This window comes from Hypanus sabinus, chromosome 29 (assembly GCF_030144855.1).
Source record: "Hypanus sabinus isolate sHypSab1 chromosome 29, sHypSab1.hap1, whole genome shotgun sequence".
In the NCBI taxonomy this organism is placed as follows: Eukaryota; Metazoa; Chordata; class Chondrichthyes; order Myliobatiformes; family Dasyatidae; genus Hypanus; species Hypanus sabinus.
Window position 1 is genome coordinate 591,913 of NC_082734.1, and position 26,845 is coordinate 618,757.

Sequence of the window (26,845 nt, forward strand, 5' to 3'; positions counted from 1 at the left end):
AGGCCTCAATGGGACAAATGGCCTCTGTCTGACAATGTCCAATGAAACACAAGGTAAATGGATGGGCTGAATGTTGGTTGGAATGGGAGACAGGAAGTAGAGAGGGAGGCAAAGAGAAGGGTGAGAGTTGGAAGAGGGGGCAGAGAGGGGGAGAGGAGGAGAGAGGGAATAGAGAGGGAGGTAGAAAGATGGGAAGGAACAGAAGGGAAAAGTGGGAGAGAAGGGATAGAGGGGAGAACGAGGAAGGGAAAGAGGTAAGTGAGAAAAGGGGTAGATGTGGCAAAGAGGGAGGCAGAGAGATGGACAGCGAGAAGAGGGAGTGGAAAGGGGAAGAGGAGGGGAGGGGAGAAAAGTGGGGAGGGAAGGAGATGGGGAGTGTGGGGAGAGGGCAGAGAGAGGGGGGATGATGGTAGAGTAAAAGATTGACGGCGGAGGGACAAAGCAGGAGGAGGAGAGAAGGAGGAGAGTGGTGGGGGGGAAGAATGTGATTGGGTGGGAGTGTGATTAGTGTGGAGTCGATGAGACTGGGTTCACTGTTCAGCCACGTGTGTGATGTACATTACTGTGTTACTGTGTTGTACATTACTGGGTATGTTGTACACTGTACAATATTGTGTACGCTGTGTTACTGTGTTGTACATTACTGTGTTACTGTGTTGTACATTACTGTGTGTGATGTACACTGTACAATATTCTGTGTCTCTGTGTGTCTCTGACCTGGTGGAACTCACCACAGAGACGGGGAAGCAGACAGTGAACATTACACTGTACAATATTGTGTACGCTGTGTTAATGTGTTGTACATTACTGTGTATGTTGTACACTGTACAATATTCTGTGTCTCTGTGTGTCTCTGACCTGGTGGAACTCACCACAGAGACGGGGAAGCAGACAGTGAACATTACACTGTACAATATTGTGTAAGCTGTGTTAATGTGTTGTACATTACTGTGTATGTTGTACACTGTACAATATTCTGTGTCTCTGTGTGTCTCTGACCTGGTGGAACTCACCACAGAGACGGGGAAGCAGACAGTGAACATTACACTGTACAATATTGTGTACGCTGTGTTAATGTGTTGTACATTACTGTGTATGTTGTACACTGTACAATATTGTGTACGCTGTGTCTCTGTGTTGTACATTACTGTCTCTGTGTGTCTCTGACCTGGTGGAACTCACCACAGAGACGGGGAAGCAGACAGTGAACATTACACTGTACAATATTGTGTACGCTGTGTCTCTGTGTTGTACATTACTGTCTCTGTGTGTCTCTGACCTGGTGGAACTCACCACAGAGACGGGGAAGCAGACGGTGAACATTACACTGTACAATATTGTGTACGCTGTGTTAATGTGCCGGAGGAGGAGAGTGGTGGGGGTGTGATTAGTGTGGAGTCGATGAGACTGGGTGTACGCTGTGTCTCTGAACTCACCACAGAGACAGGGAAGCAGACGGTGAACATTACACTGTGATGAATGACCATAAGGAGGTCCTTCCTCAGGTAGGAGCGCAGAACACTGACGCAGGCTTCCTGCTCCACCCCGTGCCCTTTCACGCGGGTCCTGTGCCAGTGGCAGAGGTACATGGCATAGATATCATAGGCAAAGTAGGGAACCGCAAACAGCACATAGGTGTTGGTCAGCCAGTGCCTGGAAACATAGAAATGGGTCAGTTCTGCATACAGAGATGTCAGGTTCATACGCAGCGTACCTTTGTCCACCGAGGTCCTTCTGTCCCTCTACATTCCCTACCATTCACATTGTGTGTCCTACCCTTGTACACCAAGTTCCCTCTATCCCTCGACACTCTCCACTATTCACAGCGTGTGTCCTACCCTTTTATACCGAGGTCCTTTCGTCCTCATCACTCCCCAACATTCACTATGGTGTCCTATCCTTCTACACTGGTGTCTGTCCCTCGACATTCCCAACCATTCATGGTGTTTGTCCTACACTTGTGCATTGAGGTCCCTCTGTTCCTCAACACTCCCCATCATTCATGGTGTTTGTCCTACCCTTGTACATTGAGGTTCCTCTGTCCCTCAACATTCCCAACCATTCATGGTGTTTGTCCTACACTTGTGCATTGAGGTTCCTCTGTTCCTCAACACTCCCCATCATTCATGGTGTGTATCCTACACTTGTACACCAAGGTCCCTCTGTCCCTTGACACTCTCCACAATTCACACTGTTTCCTACCCTTGTACACCAAGGTACCCCCCCCCCCAGTCCCTCAACACTCACGACCATTCGTGGGGTGTGTCCCACCCTGTACACCAAGATCCCTCTGTCCCTCAGCACTCCCCACTATTCACGGCATGTGTCCTACCCTTTTATACCAAAGTACTTTTGTCCCTCGCCATGCCCCAACATTCACAGTGTGTGTCCTACCCTTCTACGCTGGTGTCTGTTTGTCACTCAACACTCAACAACCATTCATGATGTTTATCCTACACTGTATCTCAACACTCCCCATCATTCACAGCGTGTGCCTTAGCCTTGTAGACCAAAGTCCCGCTATCCATTGACACTACCCACTATTCATGGTGTGTATCCTACCCTTGCACACCAAGGTCCCTCTGAACTTCTGCACTCCCTACCATTCATGGTGCATGTCCTACCTTGTACACTGAGTTCTCTTTGTTTCCCAACACTCCTTAGCATCCCACTATTCACATAGGCAGGAGGGATTTACAGTGGGAACTGGTGTGGGAGATCATCACTAAGGTATAAAACCATTTGCAGTCAGTTCAGATAGTGGCAGGATCACATGGTGATCCCAGTCACTAAGGTTTAATCCCATGGGACAGGGGTAGCTGAGCTGAATTCCTAACAGGCCTGCTATTCTTGTAACTTAACCAGCCCGACATCCTACACCCTGAGCAGTCCCTAATTACAGACTAGGGTAACCTCGCAACACAGGCTGGAGTGAAACACAACCCTCAATGTGGAAACACTAGCACAAGAATCTAGGCCAGCCTGCCAGCTGCAAGGGAGAAAGGAGTGTTCTGGCTGTCAACAAAACCCAGGCTCCTTGGGGAGAGAGGAGGGGATTTAGGCCAGCTTGCCAGCTGTGAGGGACAGAGGGGTATTCTGGCTGTCAGCAACTCCTTGGGGAGAGAGGAGGGAACTTGGGGACACATTTAATAGATGATATGTGGATCAGAGTTATTGATGGAGCAGGAGCAGTATAGACTGGATCCAGATTAGAGGGAGTTAGTGAAAAGGGTTGTGAGATGGCAGAGGGAGTCACATCCCAAGAGAAGAGATGCATGTTGGGAGTGTTAATGAGGCTGGGACACATCATGAATGATGCTGAGTATCAACCAGAAGACACTGAAGTACAATTAAGCCATTTGGCCCATCGAGTCTGTCTGCCATTCCATCATGGCTGATTCATTATCGCTCTTTAACCCCATTCTCCTGCCTTCTCCCTATGATGCCCTGATTAACCAAGAGCATACAAACTTTCACTTTAAGTATACCCAATGACCTGGCCTCCATAGCTGTCTGTGGCAATGAATTCAACAGATTCACCACCCTCTAACTAAAGAAATTCGTCTAAATCTATGTTCTAAAAAGATTCTGAAGCTGTGCCCTCTGGCCCTGGACTCCCCACTATAGGAAATTTACTCATCACATGTACTCTATCTAAGCCCTTTATATCTCCGATAGGTTTCAGTGACATTCCGCTTCCCCTTCATTCTCCTAAACAAGCCCAGACCAGATTAATGTATGCTCCTCATACATTAATCCTTTCACTCCCGGAATCATTCTCAAGAACTTGCTCTGGGCCCTCTCCAATGTCAGCATATCCTTTCTTAGATTAGGGGCTCAATCTGCTCACAGTACTCCAAGTGCCACAGTACACCACTGCCTTATAAGCCTCAGTGTTACATCCTTGCAAGTTAACCTTTAGGATTCTTAACCTTCAGGATTTTAGGAAATCCTGCAAGAGGACTCCCAAGTCCCTTTGCACCTCAGATTTTTGAATTTCTCCCCATTTAGAAAACAGTCTATGTTTTATTCCTTCTACCAAAGTACATGACCATGCACTTGCCTGCACTCTACTCCATCTGCCACTTTTTTGCCCATTTCCTAACTTGCCCAAATTCTCCTGTTGACTCTGCTTCCTCAACACTACCTGCCCTTTTCTGTATCTCTGTTTCAACCGCACACTTAGCCATAAAGCAATCAATTGTTATTGAAATAATTGACATTTAATGTGCCAGTGTTTCCAACACCGATCCCTGAAGTACACCATTAGTCTGCCAGCATTCAACCAGAAAAGACCCCTTTATTCCCACAGTTTGCCTCCTGCCAGTCAGCCAAACTTCTGTCCATGCTAGTAACTTTCCTGTAATACCATGGGCTCTTATCTTGGTTAACAACCACATGTACGGTACCCCTGACTCTCTTTGTCTATCTTACCTGGTATTTCCTCAAAGAATTCCAACAGATTTGTCAGGCAAGATTTCCCCTCGAGGAAATCATGCTTACTTCGTCCTATTTAATCATGTGCCTCTAAGTACCTCAAAACCTTTTTCTTAATAATGGTCTCCAACATCTTGCCAACCACTGCAGTCAGGCTAACCAGCCTATAATTTCCTGTCTTTTTCCTCTCTACACCATGAATGGTGGGGAGTGTCAAGTTACAGAGTGACCTGAGTGTACAAGTGTAGAACACACACACTGTGATGGTGGAAAGTACTGAGGAACAGAAGGACAGAGAGACCTAGGTGTACAAGGGTCAGAGACATGTTGTAATGGTGGGGAGACTTTTTAACCAACAGACCTCAGATATCAGGATGCACAACTCTTTCCTGCCATCATCCTCAAAACAGGTACGCCCCCCCCCCCCCCGCCCATGGCCGTGTGCGGAGCCCATTGCTCACACAAACCTGCATAGCCAAACACACAAGTGATCACATTGTCAAGTTCACTAATGATACAACAATGGTGGGGCTCATCGCCAACAATGATTAGATGGCCTACAGAGAGGTGGTGAAATAGCTTGTGGCCTGATGCCAGGCAAGTAACCTCTTCCTCAGTGTCAACGAGACAAAGGAGATGGTTATTGACTTCAGGAGAACTCATTCTTCTTTACATCAGCAGCACAGTGGTGGAAACTGCAAGCAGGATCAAACATTTCACACATGGTCTCAGAAGGCAGCCAAAGACAGTTCACCAATCCCTCTACTTTCTGAGGAGGCTGAAGAGCTCGACTGTGTACATCAATATTCATGACCTTCTGCAGATGCACAGTAGAGAGCATCCTAACAAGCTGCATTACTGCTTTGAAAGGAAACTGCACTGCAGCAGACAGGAAGGCTCTACAATGGTAGCCACTATGCATCACTGGCACCAGCCTACCCACCATCAATTGCATGTATACAGAAAGGTGCCAGAAGAAAAGCCCAGGATACATATTTATAAGTCCAGACCCTTAACTTTCTCTACAGGATTTCAAACACAGTGTGTGCAATACAACCGGAAGATGTACGTGATAACTGGATGTTTGTTCAACAGTCCTATTACCTGGAGTATTGTACACAGTTGTGGTCACCAAACTATAGGAAAGGCCTGCTGGTAATACAGAGGGTTCTGAAGAAATTCATCAGAATGTTACCTGGATTGGGGGGGTGTTGTAATAAGAAGAGGTTAATTCTGTTCTCACTGGAGTGTAGGAGCCTGAGGGATGATCTTACAGAGGTCTTTAAAACCATGCATTAATGTGCACAGTCTTTTCCCCTGGGCTGTGGAATCAAGAACCAGAAGGCACATGTCTCAGGGCAAAGAGGGGGGGATTTAATAGGGACCTGAGGGGAAACATTTTCACCGAGTGGATGGATGACACCAAGAGTGGGGGTGTCGTGGACAATGAGGCCTAGAGAAGTACAGCACAGAAACAGGCCTTTTGGCCCATCTAGTCCATGCCAAACCATTTAAACTGCCTATTCGCTCGACCTGCATCAGGACCATATCCCTCATATCCCTACCATCCATGTACCTATCCAAACGTCTCTTAAATGTTGAAATTGAGTTTTCATGCACAACTTGTGATGACAGCTCGTTCCATACTCACATGACCCTCTGTGTGAAGAAGTTTCCCTTCATCTTCCCCTTAAACTTTTCACCTTTCACCTTTAACCCATGACCTCAGGTTGTAGTCCCACCCAACCTTAGCATTTACCCTATCTATACCCCTCATAATTTTGTATACCCCAATCAAATCATCTCTCAGTCTTCTACATTCAAAGGAATATCGTCCTAAGCTATTCAAAATTTCTTTATAACTCCAGACCAGACAATATCCTTGTAAATTTTTTCTGCACTCTTTCAAACTTGCTTACATCTTTTCTGTAGGCAGGTGACCAAATCTTCACATGACACTCCAGATTAAGCCTCACCAATGTCTTATACAACTTCAACATAACATACCATCTCCTGTATTCAATACATGATTTATGAAGGCCAATGGGCCAAAAGCTTCCTTGACTACCCTATCTACCTGTACAGCCACTTTCTATAAATTATGGACCTGTATTCCTAGATCCACTAGTTCTCCTCTCATTCACTGTGTAGGACCGACCCTACCCAGTGCAACAACTTGCACTTAAATTAAATTCCATCTGCCATTTTTCATACCATTTTTTCCAACTAGTCCAGATTCTTTTGCAAGCTGTGATAATCTTCCTCATTGTCAACAAATTTGGTGTCATCCACAAATTTGCTGATCCAGTTATCCACATTATCATCCAGATCATTCATATAGATGACAAACAACAAAGGGCCCAGCATCGATCCTTGTGGTCACAGTCACAGGCCTCCAGCCAGAGAGGCAACATAAGACCATAAAATATAGGAGCAGAAGGAGGCCATTCAGCCCATTGAGTCCACTCCGCCATTCAATCATGGGCTGATCCAATCCTTCCAGTCATCCCCACTCCCCTGCCTTCACCCCATACCCTTTGATGCCCTAGCTAATCAAGAACCTATCTATCTCTGCCTTAAATTCACCCAATGACTTGGCCTCCACAGCTGCTCCACAGAGTTATCACTCTCTGACTAAAGTAATTTCTCTGCATCTCTGTTCTAAATGGACGTCCTTCAATCCTAAAGTTGTACCCTCTTTTGTCCTTGACCCGCCTACCATGGGAAATAACTTTGCCATATCTATTCTGTTCAGGCCTTTTAATTTTCAGAACGTTTCTATGAGATTCCCCCCTCATTCTCCTGAACTCCTGGGAATACAGTCCATGAGCTGCCAGACGTTCCTCATATGGTAACCCTTTCATTCCTGGAATCATTCTCATCTATTTTCTCTGCACTTTCTCCAATGTTAGTATATACTTTCTAAAATAAGGAGCCCAAAACTATACACAGTACTTCAAGTGCAGTCTCATGAGTGCCTTATAGAGCCCCAACATCACATCCCTGCTCTTATATTCTATATCTCCAAAAATGAATGCCAACATTGCATTTGCCTTCTTCACAACATGGAGGTTAATCTTTAGGGTATCTTGCACAAGGACTCCCAAGTCCCTTTGCATCTCTGCATTTTGAATTCTCTCCCCATCTAAATAATAGTTTGCCTGTTTATTTCTTCCATCAAAGTGCATGACCATACACTTTACAAAATTTTATTTCATTTGCCACTTCTTTGCCCATTCCGCTAAACCATTGAAGTCTCTCTGCAGGCTCTTTGTTTCCTCAACACTACCTGCTAATTTAGCCACAAATCATTGTAGTCCAAATCATTGACATACACCGTAAAAAGCAGCGGTCCCAACACCGATCCCTGTGGAACTCCACTTGTTACCGGCAGCCAACCAGAATAGGATCCCTTTATTCCTACTCTCTGTTTTCTGCCAACCATCCAGTGCTCTACCCATGCCAGTAAATTCCCTGTAATTCCATGGGCTTTTGTCTTGCTAAGCAGCCTCATGTGCGGCACCTCATCAAAGGCCTTCAGGAAATCCAAGTACACTACTTCTACCACATCTCCTTTGTCTACCCTGCTTGTAATTTCCTCAAAGAATTGCAGTAGGTTTGTCAGGCAGAATTTTCCTTTCAAGAAACCATGCTGGCTTTGGCCTATCTTGTCATGTGCCTCCAGGTATTCTGTAATCTCATCCTTAACAATCAATTCCAACAACTTCCCAGCCACTGATGTCAGGCTAACAGGTCTATAGTTTCCTTTCTGCTACCTCCCACCAGTAAAATGCCAGTCATCCAGTACAATGCCAAAATCTATCAACTCTTGAAAGATCATTATTAATGCCTCCACAATCTCTCCAGCTACTTCCTTCAGAACCCAAGGGTGCATTGGATCAGGTCCTGAGCACCTTCTCAGTCATAATTTTCACTGCACAAACTTCACTTCCCTGACACTCTTGAATGTCCAGTATACTGCAGATGTCTTCCACTGTGAAGACTGATGCAAAATAAGCATTCAGTTCTTCTGCCATCTCTGCATTTCTCTTTACAATATCTCCACCGTCATTTTGAATTGGTTCTATATCTACCCTCGACTTACCTTTTACATACTTAAGAAAGCTTTTAGTATCTTCTTTGATATTAGTCAATAGACAATAGACAATATGTGCAGAAGTAGACCATTCGGCCCTTCGAGTCTGCACCGCTATTCTGAGATCATGGCTGATCATTCACTATCAATACCCAGTCCCTGCCTTGTCCCCATATCCCTTGATTCCCCTATCCATCAGATATCTATCCAGCTCCTTCTTGAAAGCATCCAGAGAATTGGCCTCCACCGTCTTCCGAAGCAGTGCATTCCACACCTCCACAACTCTCTGGGAGAAGAAGCTCTTCCTCAACTCTGTTTTAAATAACTGACCTCTTATTCTCAATCCATGCCCTCTGGTACTGGACTCTCCCAACATCTGGAACATATTTCCTGCCTCAATCCTATCAAATCCTTTAAATATCTTAAACGTTTCAATCAGATCCCCTCTCAATCTCCTCAATTCCAGCGTGTACAAGCCCAATCTCTCCAATCTCTCTGTGTAAGACAGCCCTGCCATCCCAGGAATCAACCTAGTGAATCTATGCTGCACTTCCTCAATTGCCAGAATGTCCTTCCTTAAACCTGGAGACCAAAACTGTACACAATATTCCAGGTGTGGTCTCACCAGGGCCCTGTACAAATGCAAAAGGACATCCTTGCTCTTGTATTCAATTCCCCTTGTAACAAAGGCCAACATTCCATTTGCCCTCTTCACTGCCTGTTGCACTTGCTCATTCACCTTCATTGACTGGTGAACTAGGACTCCTAGGTCTCTTTGCATTTCTCCCTTACCTAACTCTACACCGTTCAGACAATACTCTGCCCTCTTGTTCCTGCTTCCAAAGTGGATAACTTCACATTTATTCACATTGAATGACATCTGCCAAGTATCTGCCCACTCACTCAGCCTATCCAAGCCTCCCTGTATTCTCCTAACGTCCTCTTCGCATGTCACACTGCCACCCAGTTTAGTATCGTCAGCAAACTTGCTGATATAGTTTTCAATGCCCTCATCTAAATCATTGACATAAATCGTAAGGAGCTGTGGTCCCAATACAGAGCCCTGTGGTACCCCACTAGTCACCTCCAGCCAGTCCGAGAAACACCCATTCACTGCTACCCTTTGCTTTCTATCTGCCAACCAGTTTTCTATCCATGTTGAAACCCTGCCCCCAATGCCATGAGCTCTGATTTTACTCACCAATCTCCTATGTGGCACCTTATCAAATGCCTTCTGAAAATCTAGGTACACAACATCCACTGGCTTACCCTCGTCTAACATCCTTGTTACACCCTCAAAGAACTCCAACAGATTAGTCAAGCATGATTTGCCCTTGGTAAATCCATGCTGGCTCGGCCTAATCCTATTTCTGCCATCTAGATGTGCCACTATTTCGTCCTTGATAATGGACTCAAGCATCTTCCCCACGACTGACGTTAGGCTAACAGGGCGATAGTTCTCCATTTTCTCCTTCCCTCCCTTCTTGAAAAGTGGGACAACATTAGCCACTCTCCAATCTTCAGGAACTGATCCTGAATCTAAGGAACATTGGAAAATGATTACCAATGCATCCGCAATTTCCTGAGCCACCTCTTTTAGAACCTCGGATGCAGACCATCTGGACCCGGGGATTTATTAGCCTTCAGTCCTACCAGTCTACTCATCACAGTTTCTTTCCTAATGTCAATAGCTTTCACCAGCTTTCTTTCATAATTCATCTTTTCTTCCCTATGACCTTCTTAGTTTCCTTCTGCAAGTTTTTAAAGCTTCCCAATCCTCTATCTTCCCACTAGCTCTGACTTCCTTGCATGCCCTCTCTTTTGCTTTTACTTTGGCTCTGACTTCACTTGTCAGTCATGGTAGTGTCCTTCTTCCATCTGAAAATTTCTTCTTATTTGGAATATATCTGTCTTGCACTTCCCTCATTTTTTGCAGAAACTCCAATCATTGCTGCTCTGCAGGCTTCCTGCAAGTGTCCCTTTCCAGTCAACTTTGGCCAGTTCCCCTCTCATGCTATTGTAATTTCCTTTATTCCACTGAAATACTGACAACTTGGATTTGATTTTTTTCTCTCTCAAATTTCAATGCGAACTCAGTCATATTAAGTTCAAGCAACCTAGGGATTCCTTAACCTTAAACTCTCTTATCACCTCCAGATCATTACACAACACCCAGCCCAACAAGCTGTTCTAAAAAGCCATCCCTAAGACATTCTACAAATTATCTTTCTTGAGGTCCAGTGCTAACCTGGATTTCCCAATCCACTTTCATGTTAAAATCCCCAACAATTATCATGACATTGCCTTTCTGACACGCCGTTTCTATCTCCTGCTGCAATTTGTAATCCACATCTTAGCTGCTGTTTGGAGGCCTGTATATAACTGCCATTAGGGTCCTTTTACACTTGCCATTTCTTAACTCAAACGATAGAGACTCTGCACTTTCCAATCCTATGTCAACTCTTTCTAATGATTTAATTTTATTTGTTATACATAGGACAACACCACCCCCACTGCCTACTAACCTATCTTTCCAATACACCATATATCCTTGGACATTCAGCTCCCAATGGCAGCCATCCTTCAGCCAAGTTTCAGAGATAGCCACAATGTCATATTTGCCACTCTGTATCTGCATTTCAAGATCGTCTATTTTATTCCTTATGCAGCGTGCATTCAAAAATAACACTTTCAGTCCAGTATTTGTTGCTTTCTGTTTTAACTGCCCCACGCCTCTATTGTAACCCATGCCACTGGCTGTGTTTAAGCTTCGTCTCCTGCTGTTCTTCCTATGATATCTGTTGCATGCTATCTTTGATTTATTTCTGTTTTCCCCTTCTTCAATCCTATCACTCTGGTTCCTACCCCCTGCCAAATTAGTTTAACCCTCCCTAACAGCTCTATTAAATGTGCCTGCCAGTATATTGGACCCCTTTGTGTTCAGGTCTATAATCACTCTCTGGTTTCTTCCACAAAGCCAATGTCTAATCCAATTTAGTACCTCATCTTTAACACAGAGTGACTGATCCTTCATAACCAACCTCCCATGCGGAACCTTGCCAAATGCCTTACTAAAGTCCATGCAGACAACAGCCACTGCCTTGCCTTCATCCACTTTCCTGGTAATGCTTTTCAAAATCTCTATAAGATTGATTAGACTTGACCTACCATTGAAAAATAAAAACATAGAAAACCTACAGCACCATACAGGCCCTTTGGCCCACAAATCTGTGCCGAACATGTTCTATTTTTCTGAGCTCCATGTACCTGTCCAGGAGTCTCTTAAAAGACCCTATCATATCTACCTCCACCACTGTCGCTGGCAGCCCATTCCACGCACTCATCAATCTCTGCGTAAAAGACTTACCTCCAACAGCTCCTCTGTACATACTGCCAAGCACCTTAAAACTGTGCCCTCTTGTGCTAGCCATTCCAGCCCTGGGAAAAAGCCTCTGACTATCCACACGATCAATGCTTCTCATCATCTTTTACACCTCCATCAGGTCACCTCTCATCCTCCGTCACTCCAAGGGAAAAAGGCCGAGTTCACTCAACCTATTCTCATAAGGCATGCTCCCCAATCCCAGCAACGTCTTTGTAAACCTCCTCCACACCCTTTCTATGGTTTCCACATCCTTCCTGTAGTGAGGCAATCAGAACTGAGCACAGTACTCCAAGTGGGGTCTGACCAGGGTCCTATATAGCTGCAATATTACCTTTTGGCTCCTAAACTCAATCCCACGATTGATGAAGGACAATGCACCATATGCCTTCTTAATCACAGAGCCAACCTGCACAACAGCTTTGAGTGTCCTATGGACTTGGACCCCAAGATCCCTCTGATCCTCCACACTGCCAAGAGTCTTACCATTAATACTACAAATGTTTGTACATTCTGCACGCACAAAGCCATGCTGACTATCCTTAATCAGTCTATAGCTATCCAAATACTTATATATCCAGCCCCTTAGAATACCTTCCAATAACTTTCCCATTACTGATGTCAGATTGTGACATTGGCCTACAGTGTACTGCTTTATGTTTACATCCGTTTTTTAACAGTGGAACAACAATGTCTATCCTGCAATCTGCTGGTACTTCTCCTGTCACTAAGGATGATTTAAATATCTCTGTTAGGGCCCTGGGAATTTCTGCACTTGCCTCCGTAGGGTCCAAGGGAACACATTGTCATGCCCTGGGGATTTGCCTCACTGATTTGCCTCAGGATAGCAAACAACAGTTGTCATGGGAGATTTTAACTTCTACATAGATTGGGTGAATCAGGCAACACACACAAAATGCTGGTGGAACGCAGCAGACCCGGCAGCATCTATAGGAAGAAGTACAGTCATCATTTCAGGCTGAGACCCTTCGTCAGGACTAACTGAAAGAAGAGATAGTAAGAGATTTGAAAGTGGGAGGGGGAGGGGAAGATCCAAAATGATGGGAGAAGATAGGAGGGGAAGGGATGAAGCTAAGAGCTGGAAAGTTGATTGGTAAAAGGGATACAGAGCTGGAGAAGTGGGAGGATCATGGGATGGGAGGCCTAGGGAGAAAGAAAGGGGGAGGGGAGCACCAGGAGATGGAGAGCAGGCAAGGAGTGATGGTGAGAGGAACAAAGAGAGAAAAAAAGAGGGGGGAGTGAGTGAGTAAGTAAGTAAGTAAGTAAGTAAATAAATAAATAAATAAATAAGGGATGGGGTAAGAAGGGGAGGAGGGGCATTAATGGAAATTAGAGAAACCATCAGGTTGGAGGCTACCCAGCCGGTATGTAAGGTGTTGCTCATCTAACCTGAATGTGGCTTCATCTCGACAATAGAGGAGGCCATGGATAGCCATATCAGAATGGAAATGGGACATGGAATTAAAATGTGAGACCACTGGGAGATCCTGTTTTCTCTGCCAGACAGTGTGCAGGTGTTCTGTTCAGCGAAATGGTCTCCTAGTTTGCCTCAGGTCTCACCAATATATAGAAGGCCCCACCGGGGGCACCGGACGCAGTATGTCACACCAGGACTCACAGGTGAAGTGTTGCCTCACCTGGAAGGACTCTCTGGGGCCATGAATGGTGGTGAGGGAGGAAGTGTAAGGGCAGGTGTAGCACTTGTTCCGCTTACAAGGATAAGTGCCAGGAGGGAGATTGGTGGGAAGGGATGGGGGGGGAATGTATGGACAAGGGAGTCACGCAGGGAGCGATCCCTGCAGAAAGCAGAAAGAGGGGGGAAGAGAAAGATGTGCTTGGTGGCGGGAACCCGTTGGAGGTGGTGGAAATTACAGAGAGTTATATATTGGACATGGAGGCTGGTGGGGTGGTAGGTGAGAACAAGGGGAACCCTATCCCTAGTGGGGTGGCTGGAGGATGGGGTGAGTGCTGATGTGTGTGAAATGAGACAGATGTGTTTAAGAGCAGAGTTGATGGTGGAGGAAGGGAAGCCCCTTTCTTTAAAAAAGGAAGACATCTCCTTCGTCCTGGAATAAAAAGCCTCATCCTGAGAGCAGATGTGGCAGAGACGGAGGAATTGTGAGAAAGGAAAGGCATTTTTGCAAGAGACTGGGTGGGAAGAAGAATAGTCCAGGTAGCTGTGAGTCTATAGTAGACATCAGTAGATAAGCTGTCTCCAGAGATAGAGACAGAAAGATCAAGAAAGGGGAGGGAGGTGTCAGATGTGGACCAGATAAATTTGAGGGCAGGGTGAAAGTTGGAGGCAAATTTAATGAAGTCAACGAGCTCAGCATGCATGCAGGAAGCAGCGCTAATGCAGTCATTAATGTAGCAAAGGAAAAGTGGGGGACAGATACCAGTATAGGCTTGGAACATGGACTGTTCCACAAAGCCAACACAAAGGCAGGCATAGCTGGGACCCATACTGGTGCCCATGGCTACACGTTTAGTTTGGAGAAATTGGGAGGAGCCAGAGGAGAAATTGTTAAGTGTAAGGACTAATTCAGCTAGACGGAGGACAGTGGTGGTACAGGGCAACTGGTTAGGTCTGGAATCCAAAAAGAAGCGGAGAGCTTTGAGACCTTCCTAGTGGGGGATGGAGGTATATAGAGACTGGACATCCATGGTGAAAATAAGGCGGTGGGGGCCAGGGAACTTAAAATCATTGAAAAAATTCAGTGCGTGAGAAGTGTCACCAAGATAGGTGGGAAGGGATTGAATGGGGGGGGAGAATAAAACAGTGTTGAGGTATGCAGAAGTGAGTTTGGTGGGGGCAGGAGCAAGCTGAGACAATGGGTCCACTTGGAGAGGCAGGTTTGTGGATCTTGGGTAGGAGGTAGAAATGGAAAATGCGGGGTGTGGGAACTATGAGTTTGGTGGCAGTGGATGGGAGATCCCCAGAGCTGATAAGGTTGGTGATTGTGTGGGAGACAATGGCTTGGTGCCACACATTTTAATTCCACTTCCCATTCCCATTCTGATATGTCAATCCAGGGCTTCCTCTACTGTAAAAATGAAACCACATTCAGGTTAGAGGAACAACACCTTACATTTCATCTGGGTAGCCTCCAACCTGATGGCATGAATATTGATTTCTCTAACTTCGGTTAATGCCCCTCCCCCCCTTCTTACCTCATCCCTTATTTATTTATTTGTTTATTTTATTTTATTCTCTCTCTGTCCCTCTCACAATCACTCCTTGCCTGCTCTCCATCTTCCTCTGGTGGTCCCCTCCCCCTTTCTTTCTCCCTGGGCCTCCCATCCCAAGATCCTCCCACTTCGCCAGCTCTGTATCCCTTTTGCCAATCAACTTTCCAGCTCTTAGCTTCATCCCTTCCCCTCCTATCTTCTCCCATCGTTTTGGATCTTCCCCTCCCCCTCCCACTTTCAAATCTCTTACTATATCTTCTTTCAGTTAGTCCTGACAAAGGGTCACGGCTTGAAACATTGACTGTACTTCTTCCTATAGGTCCTGCCTGGCCTGTTGCGTTCCACCAGCATTTTGTGTGAGTTTCTTGAATTTCCAGCATCTGCAGATCTCCTCGTGTTTGGGTGAATCAGGTTGGTCAAGGAAGTCTTGAGGAGGACTTCATAGAATGCATCCGTGATGGCTTTCTTGAGCAGCAAGTTAGTGAACCTACAAGGGAAAATGCTATCTTAGATCTAGTCCTATGCAATGAGACAGGTAAGATTAACGATCTTATAGTCAGGGATCCTCTTGGAAAGAGTGATCATAATATGATTGAATTTTGCTTACAGATGTTGGATGAAATAGTTAGATCTAAAACTAGTATATTGAATAAGGGAGACTACAACAGGATACAGGAGGAGTTGGCTAATGTGGATTGGGAGCACAGGCTATTTGGTGGGACAGTTGAGGAACAGTGGAATACTTCCAAAGAGATTTTTCACAGTGCTCAACAAAAGTATATTCCAGTCAAAATTAAGGAAAGTAAGTGTGAGGAGAGGCAGCCTTGGATAACTAAGGAAATAAAAGATAGTATCAAATTAAAAGCTCATGTGTACAAAGTCGCAAAGAGTAGTGGGAAACTGGGGGATTTGGAAAACTTTAAAAAGCAACAGAGAACAACTAAACAAGAAATAATGAAAGGGAAGATAGAGTATGAAAATAAGTTAGCACAAAATATAAAAACAGATAGCAGAAGTTTTTATAAATATATAAAGCAGAAGAGGGTGGCTAAAGTCAATGTAGGTCCCTTGGAAGATGAGAAGGGAAAATTAATATTGGGTGATAAGGAAATGGCTGAGGCACTGAATGACTATATTATGTTGGTCTTCATGGAGGAGGACACATCTAATATTCCAAAGAAGGATGTTATGGATGAAATGGGAGGTGAGGACCTCAATAAAATCACCGTCATTAAAAAGACAGTGATGAGCAAACTAGAGGGCCTGAAGGTAGATAATTCTCCTGGTCCTGATGGGATGCATCCCAGGGTGCTGAAGGAATTGGTGGAGGTTATAGTAGATGTGTTGGTAATCATTTACCAAAATTCTCTAGACTCTGGGCAGGACCCGCCGGATTGGAAGACAACAAATGTCACACTACTTTTAAAAAAAGGATGGAGGCAAAAGACGGGCAACTATAGGCCAGTTAGCTAACATCTGTAGTCAGGAAAATGCTTGAAGCTGTCATTAAGGAAGAAATAGTGAAACATTTAAAAAGGAGTGGTTCCATTAGACAGATGCAGCATGGATTCAGAAAGGGCAGGTCCTGCTTGACAAACTTATTGGAGTTCCTTGAGGACATAATGAGTGCAGTGGATAGAGGATAACAGGTGGATGTTGTATACTTGGATTTCCAGAAGGCATTCGATAAAGTGCCGCTCAAGGGACTTATAAATAAGATACGGATGCATGGAGTCGGAGGAAGTGCATTAGCGGATTGTGGATCGGAGGATAGTGGATTGGTTAACCAATAGAAGGCAGAGAGTTGGTATAAATGGGTGTTTCTCCAGTTGGCAGTCAGTGGTGAGTGGGGTGCCTCGGGGGTTGATGCTGGACCTGCTTTACATTGATGATTTGGAAGAGGGGGCTGAGTGTAGCGTAACAAAATTTGCTGATGATACTAAACTGAGTGGAAAAGAAAATTGTACAGAGGATGTGGAGAGTCTGCAGAGAGATGTAGATAGGCTAAATGAGTGGGCCAAGGTCTGGCAAATGTAATACAACTTTGGTAAATGGGAGATCATCCACTTTGGAAGGAATAACAGAAGAACGGAATATTATTTAAATGGTGAAAGAATGCAGCATGCTGTTGTGCAGGGGGACTTAGGTGTGCTTGTTCATGAATCACAAAAAGTTGGCTTGCAGGTACAACAGGTTATTAAGAAAGCAAACGGAATGTTGGTCTTCATTGCTAGAGGGATTGAATTCAAGAGCAGGGAGGTCATGCTGCAACTATACAGGGTTCTGGTGAGACTGCACCTGGAGTACTGTGTGCAGTTCTGGTCTCCATACTTGAGGAAGGATATACTGGCTTTGGAGGCAGTGCAGAGGAGGTTCACCAGGTTGATTCCAGAGATGAAGGGGTTAACCTATGAAGAGAGATTGAGTCGCCTGGGATTATACTCTCTGGAGTTCAGAAGAATGAGAGGGGATCTCATAGAAACATACAGAATTTTGAAAGGTTTAGATAAGACAGAAGTAGGAAAGTTGTTTCCATTGGTAGGTGAGACTAGAACTAGAGGACATTGCCTCCAGATTCAGGGGAGAAGATTTAGGACGGAGATGAAGAGAAACTGTTTTTCTCACAGAGTGGTGAATCTGTGGAATTCTCTGCCCAGGGAAGCAGTTGAGGCTTCCTCACCAAATATATTTAATATACAGTTAGATGTGTTCTTACATAGTAAGGGAATTAGGGGTTATGGGGAAAAGGCAGGTAGATGGAGGTGTGCTCACGGACAGATCTGCCATGATCTTATTGAATGGCGGGGCAGGCTCAGTGGGCCAGATGGCCTACTCCTGCTCCTATTTCTTACGTCCTTATCTATGTACTCCTGCTCTGTAATCTGTACAGGGTCCATGAAATTGATGCTGCTTTGCCTCACTTCTATAGACTCTGTATCCATCTCCTGAAGATCTTTCCCATCTCTTTTGGCTCCACATATGTATTACCATTCTGATCTTCCAGGGAACTGATTTTGTCCCTTGTAATCCATTTGTCCTTAACATATCTGTAGAACCCCTGAGGTTCTCCTTCACCTTGTCTGCTTGAACAACTTTATGCCTTCTTTTAGCCCTCCTGATTTCTTTCTTAAGTGTTCTCATGCATTTCCTGTACTCCATAAGCAACTCATTTGCTCCCACCTGCCTATACCAGCTATGCAGCTTTTTAATCTTCACCAGGGCCTCAATATCTCTTGAAAACCAAGGCTGCCCACACTAGTTATCTTTATTCTGACAGCCACATCCAAGCTTTGTATTCTCAAAATTTCACTTCTTAAGGCCTCCCACTTACCAAGTACAACTTTGTCAGAAAACAGCCTGTCCCAATACACACACTGCCAGATCCTTTCTGAGACCATCAAAATTGGCCTTTCTCCAATTCAGAATCTCAGTCCACGGGACAGACCTATCTTTACCCATATTTACTTTAAAACTAAGGCATTGTGGTCACTAGATGCAAAGTGTTGCCCTACACAAATTTCTGTCACCTCCCTGTCTCATTCCCCAATAGCAGATCAAGTATCTCTCATTGCAACTTCTATGTACTGAAGGAGGAAATTTTCCTGAACATATTTGTCACACTATCCCAGCTAGTCCTTTTACAATGTGGGATTCCCAGTCAATGTGTGGAAAGTTAAAATCACCTACTTTAACAACCATATGTTTCTGACAACAAGTTTTCAAATTTGCTCCTCTAAATCCTTAGGACTGCTGGGTGGTCTGCAATATGGCCCCATTAACATTGTCATACCTTTCTTATTTCTCAGTTCCACCCATAACACCTCACGAGAAGAGATCTCCCATCTGTCCTGACAGAGCACTGCTGTGACATTTTCCCTGACTAGTAATGCCAGCCCTCTTCCTTTAACCCCCCTCCTGCTATGTCGCATCTAAAACCCCGGAATACTGAGCTGCCAGTTCTGTTCCTCCTACAACCAAGTCTCACTAATGGCCACAATGTCATAATTCCAAGTCTTCATCCAGGCCCTAAGCTCATCCACCTTTCCTACAATACTTCTTGCGTTGAAATATGGAAGAAGGAGCTGGGTGGGGGGGGGGGGGTAAAACTACAATGTTTAAAAGACAGATGACTGCATTGGAAAGAATCATGGGGTTATGAAGCAGTGGCAGGGGATGGTGTCATAGGCAGCAGTGTAAGGGGATAGAGAGACAGAGAGTGCATAGAGATTCAAGAAGGTCACAGAGATGAGGCAGAGAGTAGGGAGTGAGAGTTTCAGAGAAATGGGCAGGGGTGATGAGTAGGGAAGGATAGCGGGTTAGGCAGGCCTTCACTGAGAAAGGGAGAAGAGTAGAGGGTCAGAGAGAAGGAGAGTGGTGTAGATGCCGGACAAGGTCACACAGATGAGGAGGGGAGTGGGAAGAGAGGGATTTAGAGAAATGGCCAGGAGTATAGAGTAGGAAGGGAGTGATGGAGACATGGAGGGATATAGAGAAAGAAGCAAATCACACACATGAAGGAGTGTAGGGAAGACAGGGAGGGTCATAGAAATGGGAAAGGAGGGTCTGTGTTGGACCTAGGGGAAGGAGGGTGTCACAAGGTCGGGGAAGAGTGTCGGGGAAGAGTGTAGTAGAGGGAAGGGTGGAGATGGAGAGAAAGGGTTTGACAGAGTCAGGGTGGGATGTAGGGGAGGGAGGGGGTGACAGAGATGGGGAGGAGAGTAGGGGATGGAGAGGATAATGCTGAAGGGAAGAGTAGAGGAGGAAGGGGGTGATAGAGACAGGGAGGGTTGTAGGGGATGGAAGGGATGATGGAGACTGGTAGGGAGGGTTGATGGAGATATGGAGGGAGGGGTAGAAGACAAGAAAGGGTATAGGAGAGGGAAGGGTGGCAGAAACAGAGGAGAGTAGGTGATGGAAGTGAGTACAGAGACGAGGAGTGGTGTAGAGGAGGGTGGCACTGATGGAGACAAGGAGGGGGTGACAGAGACGGGGGGGGTGATGGAGATGAGGAGGGAAGGGGTGATGGAGATGGGGAGGGCTGTATGCGAGTGAGGGGATGATGGAGATGGGGAGAGGGGATGGAGGGGCTGAAGGGAAAGGATGTTTGGGGGGGAGGCGGGGATGGGAGTGGAATGAAAGGGACAACAGGGAGGGGAGGAAGTGGGTGACAGAGACAGAAATGGTGTAGGGGAGGGAGGAGGTGACAGACGGTGAGGGGTCCAGGCATGGGAGGGGATAATGGAGACAGGGAGGGGATTACGGGAGGGAGGGAGTGACAGAGATGAGAAGTGGTGTAGTGGAGGGAGAGGGTGATGGAAACAGGGAAGGGTGTAGGGGATCAAGGGGGTAAGGGAGGTGTATAGGGAGGAAGTGACAGAGGTGTGTAGGAGAGTGTGAGTACGACAGGAAGGTGTGTAGGGGAGGGAGGGATGTTGACGAAGATGGGGAGAGGTGTAGAGTAGGAAGGGGTGACAGAGACGGATGAGGAGGAGTGACGGGATAGGGAGGGAGGGTTGGGAGACGAAAGGGTATGGGGAGGAAGTGGGTGTTGGAGACAGGTAGAGGAGTAGGTGATGGAGGTGATTACAGAATCAGGAAGGGGTGAGAGGAAGGTACATAGGGGAGGGAGGGGGTGTTGGAGGAGAGGGGTGTATTGGAGGGATGGGATGACGGAGACGAGGAGGGAGCGGGTAATGATGGGGAGGACTGTAGGGGAATGAGGGGCTGATGGAGACAAGGAGGGGAGAGCCAGGAATGACATTGGGGAGGGGTGTTGGGGAGAGAGTGGTGAAGGAGACGGGGGAGTGAAGGGAATGGAGGAGGTGATGGGGAAGGGTGTACTGGAGAGGGGTTAGATAGGGAGGGGTGCAGCGAGGGATGGTGTGAGTCACAGGAAGGGGTGTTGGGGAGGGAGGGGGTGACAGAGATAGGAGGGTGTAGGGGGGAGGGGTTGACTGAGACTAGGAATAGTGTAGAGGAATGAGTGGATGACAGAGATGGAGGAGGTGATGGAGACAGGGAGGGAGGGGGTGACAGAGATGTAGTGCAAGGGAAGGGGTGATGGAGACAGAGAGTGGTTGCATAAGCAGATCCTTTGAAAAGGACTGAGATTAAAGCCTTTATATTACACAAGGTCATGTGATTCTCTGACGATAATCTGAGTGGCAGTGTGTGGTGTGACTGTCTGCATGTGTGGCAAATCCCCTTGACATTTCCTTAACCGAAACAAAGAAACTGGTTAAACCCTGCTAGGGCTTTCTGAGAACTACTTTCATCTCTCCCATCTTTCTCTGTTGTGTGAATCACTCTCCGGACTCTCCTCTGCCAGCATCTGCTCCCTCCCTCCCTTGAGGGGCCTCATCAAGTTCCAGTCCTTCTTGTGTCACCCCCAGCGGATCTCTCACACTCTACTCCAGGGATCTCAGTGTTAACAGCACACATCCACCCTATCGGATAGACTGTGAGAATTTGTCTCAGCCTCCTCAACCTCCACTGGCACCCTTCTGTCTGTTACAGCCCCCATGCTCTCTCCCTCTAGATTTCTATCTCTGCCTTCTCTCCACCTCTCTCTCCCATCATTTTCTCATCTCCATCACCTCTCTCCATCTCTCGCTTTCTCTTGGTCCATCTCACGTCCCCATGTCTCTCTTTCCATCTCCCCCTTTCGCAATCTATCTCTCCATCCCTACCTTTCTCTCTCCATATCTCTCTCTCTCTTTCCATCTCTCCCTGCCTCCCTCTCCCCCCCCCTCTCTCCATTGCTCTCTCCCCCTCACTTTCCATCCTCCTAGCTCACTTTCGTAGCTCCATCCCACCCTATGTCCCCCTATCCGCCGTTCCCCATGCCAGTCCCTCTGGTGAACGTCTCACCTGGTTTCCAGGATGTTATTTCGACAGGACCGGACGATGATAAGACCTGCACTTGATGCCATCACTGCCTGTACTGAGGATACCAGCCTGTAGAGAGGGGGAGAACCATCGAACATAGAATACTACAGCACAGTACAGTCCCTTTGGCCCATGATGTTGTGCCAATTTTTAATCTACTCTAAGATCAATCTAACCTTTCCTCCCACATAGACCCCATTTTTCCTTCATCCATGTGCTTATCTTAAATGTCCCTGATGTATCTGCCTTCAACACCACCCCTAGCAGCGTGTTCCACACACCCACCACTCTCTGTGTAAAATCCCTACCTCTGACATCCTCTCTGCATTTTCCTCCAATTACCTTAAAATTATGCCCTCTTGTATTAGCCATATTAATCCTGAGAAAATATCTCCGGCTTTCCACTTGATTTATGCTTTTCATCATCTTATATACCTCTATCTTCACCTCTCATCTTCCTTTGCTCCAAAAAGCCCTAGCTCACTCAACCTTTCTGCAATAGACATGCTCTCTAATCCAGGCAGAATCCTGGTAAAACTCCTCTGCACTCTATCTAAATCTTCCATATCTTTCCTCTAATGATGAACCACAACTGAACACAATGCTCCAAATGTACTCTCAGCAGGATTTTATAGAATTGCAACATTACTTCGCGGTTCTTGAACTCAGTCCCCTGGCCAAGCACCATAAACTTTCTAAACAACTCAATCAACTTGCATGGCATATTTAAGAAATCGACAGACATAGGCCTCAAGAACTCTCTGTTCTTGCAAATTGCTAAGAAACCTGCCTTTAACCCTGTACTCTGCCTTTGTTTGACCTTCCAAAGTGAATCACTTCACACTTTTCCAGATTGAACTCCATCTGCCGCTCCTCAGCCCATCTCAGCATCATGTCAGTATCCTGTTGTAACCTACAACAATGTTCTACACTATGTTCTGCACAACTCCAGTAACCTTTGTGTCAACTGCAAACTTACTAACCTTTCCCCGTCCTGATCCATCATTTATAAAAATCATAAAGAGCTGGGGTCCAAGCACAGATCCCAATCATCACCAACACTTGGGCAAAATACTCTCCATCTATAACAACGTTCCCTCTAAGGTGCTCACATGTATATGAACACACATCTTTTGCTACTGGCACACAAGGGAATTTAAATTGCACACGTTAAGTATATTTCATGATCACATTTCTTTTTCTGGTTTCTAATGTGGAGTTTGTGATTATTTGTCTGTGGATTTTAGAACTGGCATATTTATACTGTTTTTATTGAAGATATTATTCAGTGCGCACATGTTGTTGGCACTGGGCAAAAAATTGCACAGCACAAGATTTTCATGCACACTGGTCATTACAAATTAAAGGGAACATTGCCTTCTATGGGAAAGTCAATTCTATATCCACACAGCCAAGTTTCCCTGGATCCCATACCACCTGGCTTTCTGAATGAGCCCACCATGAAGAACCTAATCAGATTTCGAACTTAAATTCATATTCACCACATTCATTGCTCCACTTTATCAATGTGCTTTGTCACATCCTCAAAGAATTCAATCAGACTCATGGGGCACGACCTGCCCCTCACAAAGCCAAGTTGACTATCCCTAATCAGACTATGCTTCATAGAAACATAGAAACATAGAAAACCTACAACACAATACAGGTCCTTCGGCCCACAAAGTTGTGCAGAACATGTCCCTACCTTAAAAATCACTAGGCTTACCCATAACCCTCTATTTTACTAAGCTCCATGTACCTATCTAGAAGTTTCTTAAAAGACCCTATCGTATCAGCCTCTACCACCGTTACCGGCAGCCTATTCCATGCACTCACCACTCTCTGAGTAAAAAACTTACCCCTGACATCTCCTCTGTACCTACTCCCCAGCACCTTAAACCTGTGTCCTCTTGTGGCAACCATTCCAGCCCTGGGGAAAAAGCCTCTGACTATCCACACGATCAATGCCTCTCATCATCTTATACACCTCTATCACTTGCCTGTGTTGGCGCGTGGCCAAGTGGTTAAGGCATTCGTCTAGTGATCTGAAGGTCACTAGTTTGAGCCTTGGCTGAGGTTGCGTGTGTATCCTTAAGCAACGCACTTAACCACACACAGCTCTGTGACAACACTGGTGCCAAGCTGTATGGGTCCTAATGCCCTTCCCTTGGACAACATCAGAGGCGTGGAGAGGGGAGAAACTTGCAGCTTGGGCAACTGCTGGTCTTCCATAAAAAAAACCCTGCCCAGACTTGCGCCATGGAAACTTTCCAGGGCACAAATCCATGGTCTATCGAGACTAAAGGAGGCCTACACACACACACCTCTATCAGGTCACCTCTCATCCTCCATCGCTCCAAGGAGAAAAGCCCGAGTTTACTCAACCTATTCTCATAAGGCATCCTCCCCAATCCAGCCAACATCCTTGTAAATCTCTTCTGCACCCACCCATGGCTTCCACATCCTTCCTGTAATGAGGCGACCAGAACAAGCTTCTCCAAATGTTCGTAAATCATGTCTCTAACATTGCCAATAATTGCCCACCATTGAAGACTCAGTTAGTTAATTAGTTAGTTAAACTTATCACCCCTACAAGATTGCCAGATTTCTCTAATCTGGGCCAGACTGGTGTTGGTCCTGGATGATAGAAGGTTGATCGACCAGTGGCTTCCACAGCTTTTGCTGCACGACTTCATACGTCTTCTATCCTTTCTCCCAGGAATGACGGCTTCAGTGTTTCTGTAGCTCTGGGTTTTTATGGGATGGGGTTCATAGTTCAACTGTCCTTCTTTCTCAGCCGGGCTTGGGACTGTCCATAGCAAAGTTGCAGTTAGACTCACTGGTCTATAATTCCCAGGGTTATCCCTACTCCCTCTCTTGAACAAAGGAATTTCATGTGGCACTGCTCCTGTAGGCAGCAATAATGTAAAGATCATTGCCAAAGGTACAGCAGTCTCTTCCCTTCATTCTCATTATAACCTGGGGTATAATCCTTCCATTCTTGTGGATTTACCTATCCTAACATTTTTCAAAAGCTCTTGCACACCCACTTTATTAATGTCCAGCACATCGGTCTGTTTCATGCTGTCCTCACAAACATCAAAACCCGCCCAGTGAAACAAAGTATTCATTAAGGACCTCCCATACCTCCTCCAACTCTAAGCACACTTTCTCTCAGGCTCTGGTCGGTCTTACCCTCACTCTGGCCATCCACCTGCTCTTCACCTGTAGAATGCTCTGGAGTTTTCCATAATCCCACTTGCCAATGCCTTAGAATTTCCCCTTTTAGATTTCAGGTGGAAGTGAGAAGTGGTGAGAGAGAAAGCAGAGAGGCAATGCAGTGAGGGGGAGGGGGAAGAACAGAGGGGGAAGCGTGAAGGGTAAGGGTGATGGGGGAAAGGGGAAGCGTAATGAAAGAAATGGAAAGGGGAAGAGGAGGGGTGGAGAAGGGAATAAATGAGATGAGAGGGTGGGAAGAGAGGTAAGACATAGGGGAAGAGGAGAAGTAGGAAAGGAGAGGGGGAGAGCAGGGGAGAGGGGAAGGGAGAGAGGGAAGGGACGGGGAAGGGGAGAGGGGTGAGGGAAGGGACAGGTGAGGGGAGAGGGAGTGGGAAGGGAGGAAAGGGGAGGGGGAGGGGAGAGGGAGAAGAGAGGAGTGGAAGAAATGGGGAGAGAGGTAGAATGAGAGGGGGAGAGGAGAGAGCAGAAGAGGGGGAAAGTGGAAAGGGAGGGGATAGGGTGGATAGGAAGGAGAAGGGGAAGAGGAAGGAGGCAAGAGGAAAGCAGGTGGGTGAAGGGGAGGGGGAAAGTGTGAAGGGAAGGAGTGGAAGGGGAGGGAGAAGCGGAGATGGGAAAGGGAAGTGGTGGAGAGGAGAAAGGGGAATGGAGGGGGGAAGGGAGAGGGGGAAGGGAGAGGGAAGGGGAGGGGAAGCAGGAGGAGGAAGGGGAGGGGGAAGCAGGAGGAGGAAGGGGAGAGGGCAAAGGAGGAGGCAGGGGAGAGGGAGAAAGGAAGACAGTAGGGGATGAGGAAAGGAGAGGGAGAGGGTGAAGAGGAGGGAGGAGAGAAGAAAGGAAAGGGGAAAAGGAAGGAGTAGTGTGGGGGAAGGGAGAGTTGGCAGGGAGAGGGGTAAGGGGGAGAGAGGAAAGGGAGAGGGGGAGGGAAAAGGGAGAAGGGGAGAAGGCAAGTGGTGTGGGGAATGGGAGAGGGAAAAGAGATAGCTGGAAGTGAGGGGGAGGAGGGGAAGGGGTGGGGGTGGGGAGGGGAAGGGAGAGGGGAAGGGAAAAAGGAAGGAGAGGGAAGGAGGAGGGGGAAGATGATTGGGGAAGGAGAGAAGGGTAGGAAGGGTAGGAAGAGGAGGATGGGAGAAGGGAGGGAAAGGGGAGTGGAGGAAGGGAAGGAGGGAAAAAGAGGAGAGGGGTAAGGCAGAGAGGGCAAAGGGGAGGGGGGAGCAGGAGATGGGTGGTGGGTGAAGAAGGGAATATGTGAAAGGAGAGGATGGGGGAAGGGGAAGGAAGAGAAGGGAGCCTGAATAAGGGGAGAAGGGAGACAGGAGTGACAGAGACAGGGGAGACACAGTCCATTTGAGGTGCACAGGCTAGGGTTGACAATCACCACACCCTGGCCCACACTCACCTGGAGGAGAGAATGACAGCATCGGTCTCCCCCCATCCCGGTACTGGCAACTGCTTCAGGCACCTCCGGCACAAATTGAACAGAGCGGGGAAGAACAGGGAGCCCAAAGCCAACTCGGTCAGCATGTCTGGAGAGTGGAAAGAGAAGGAGGAGTGAGGCAGCTAAACCATTCACTGTCTCCATCAACCCTCCCTGTCTC

General features: G+C 46.5%; 1 protein-coding gene across 6 annotated transcripts in view; it reads right to left on the minus strand.

Annotated features, from left to right (window-relative positions):
- tlcd3ba (TLC domain containing 3Ba) overlaps positions 1-26,845 on the minus strand; it is a 57,407-nt gene that overhangs the window by 15,116 nt on the left and 15,446 nt on the right. For 5 of the 6 annotated variants that reach the window (XM_059953293.1, XM_059953296.1, XM_059953294.1 and 2 more), the window contains exons 2-4: positions 26,647-26,773; positions 21,996-22,082; positions 1,437-1,653 (exon numbers count right to left, since the gene is read on the minus strand). In XM_059953293.1, the coding sequence (XP_059809276.1) occupies positions 1,437-1,653; positions 21,996-22,082; positions 26,647-26,773 (431 nt within the window). The remainder of the gene's footprint in view (positions 1-1,436; positions 1,654-21,995; positions 22,083-26,646; positions 26,774-26,845) is intronic. The other variant, XM_059953298.1, reaches the window with a different exon arrangement.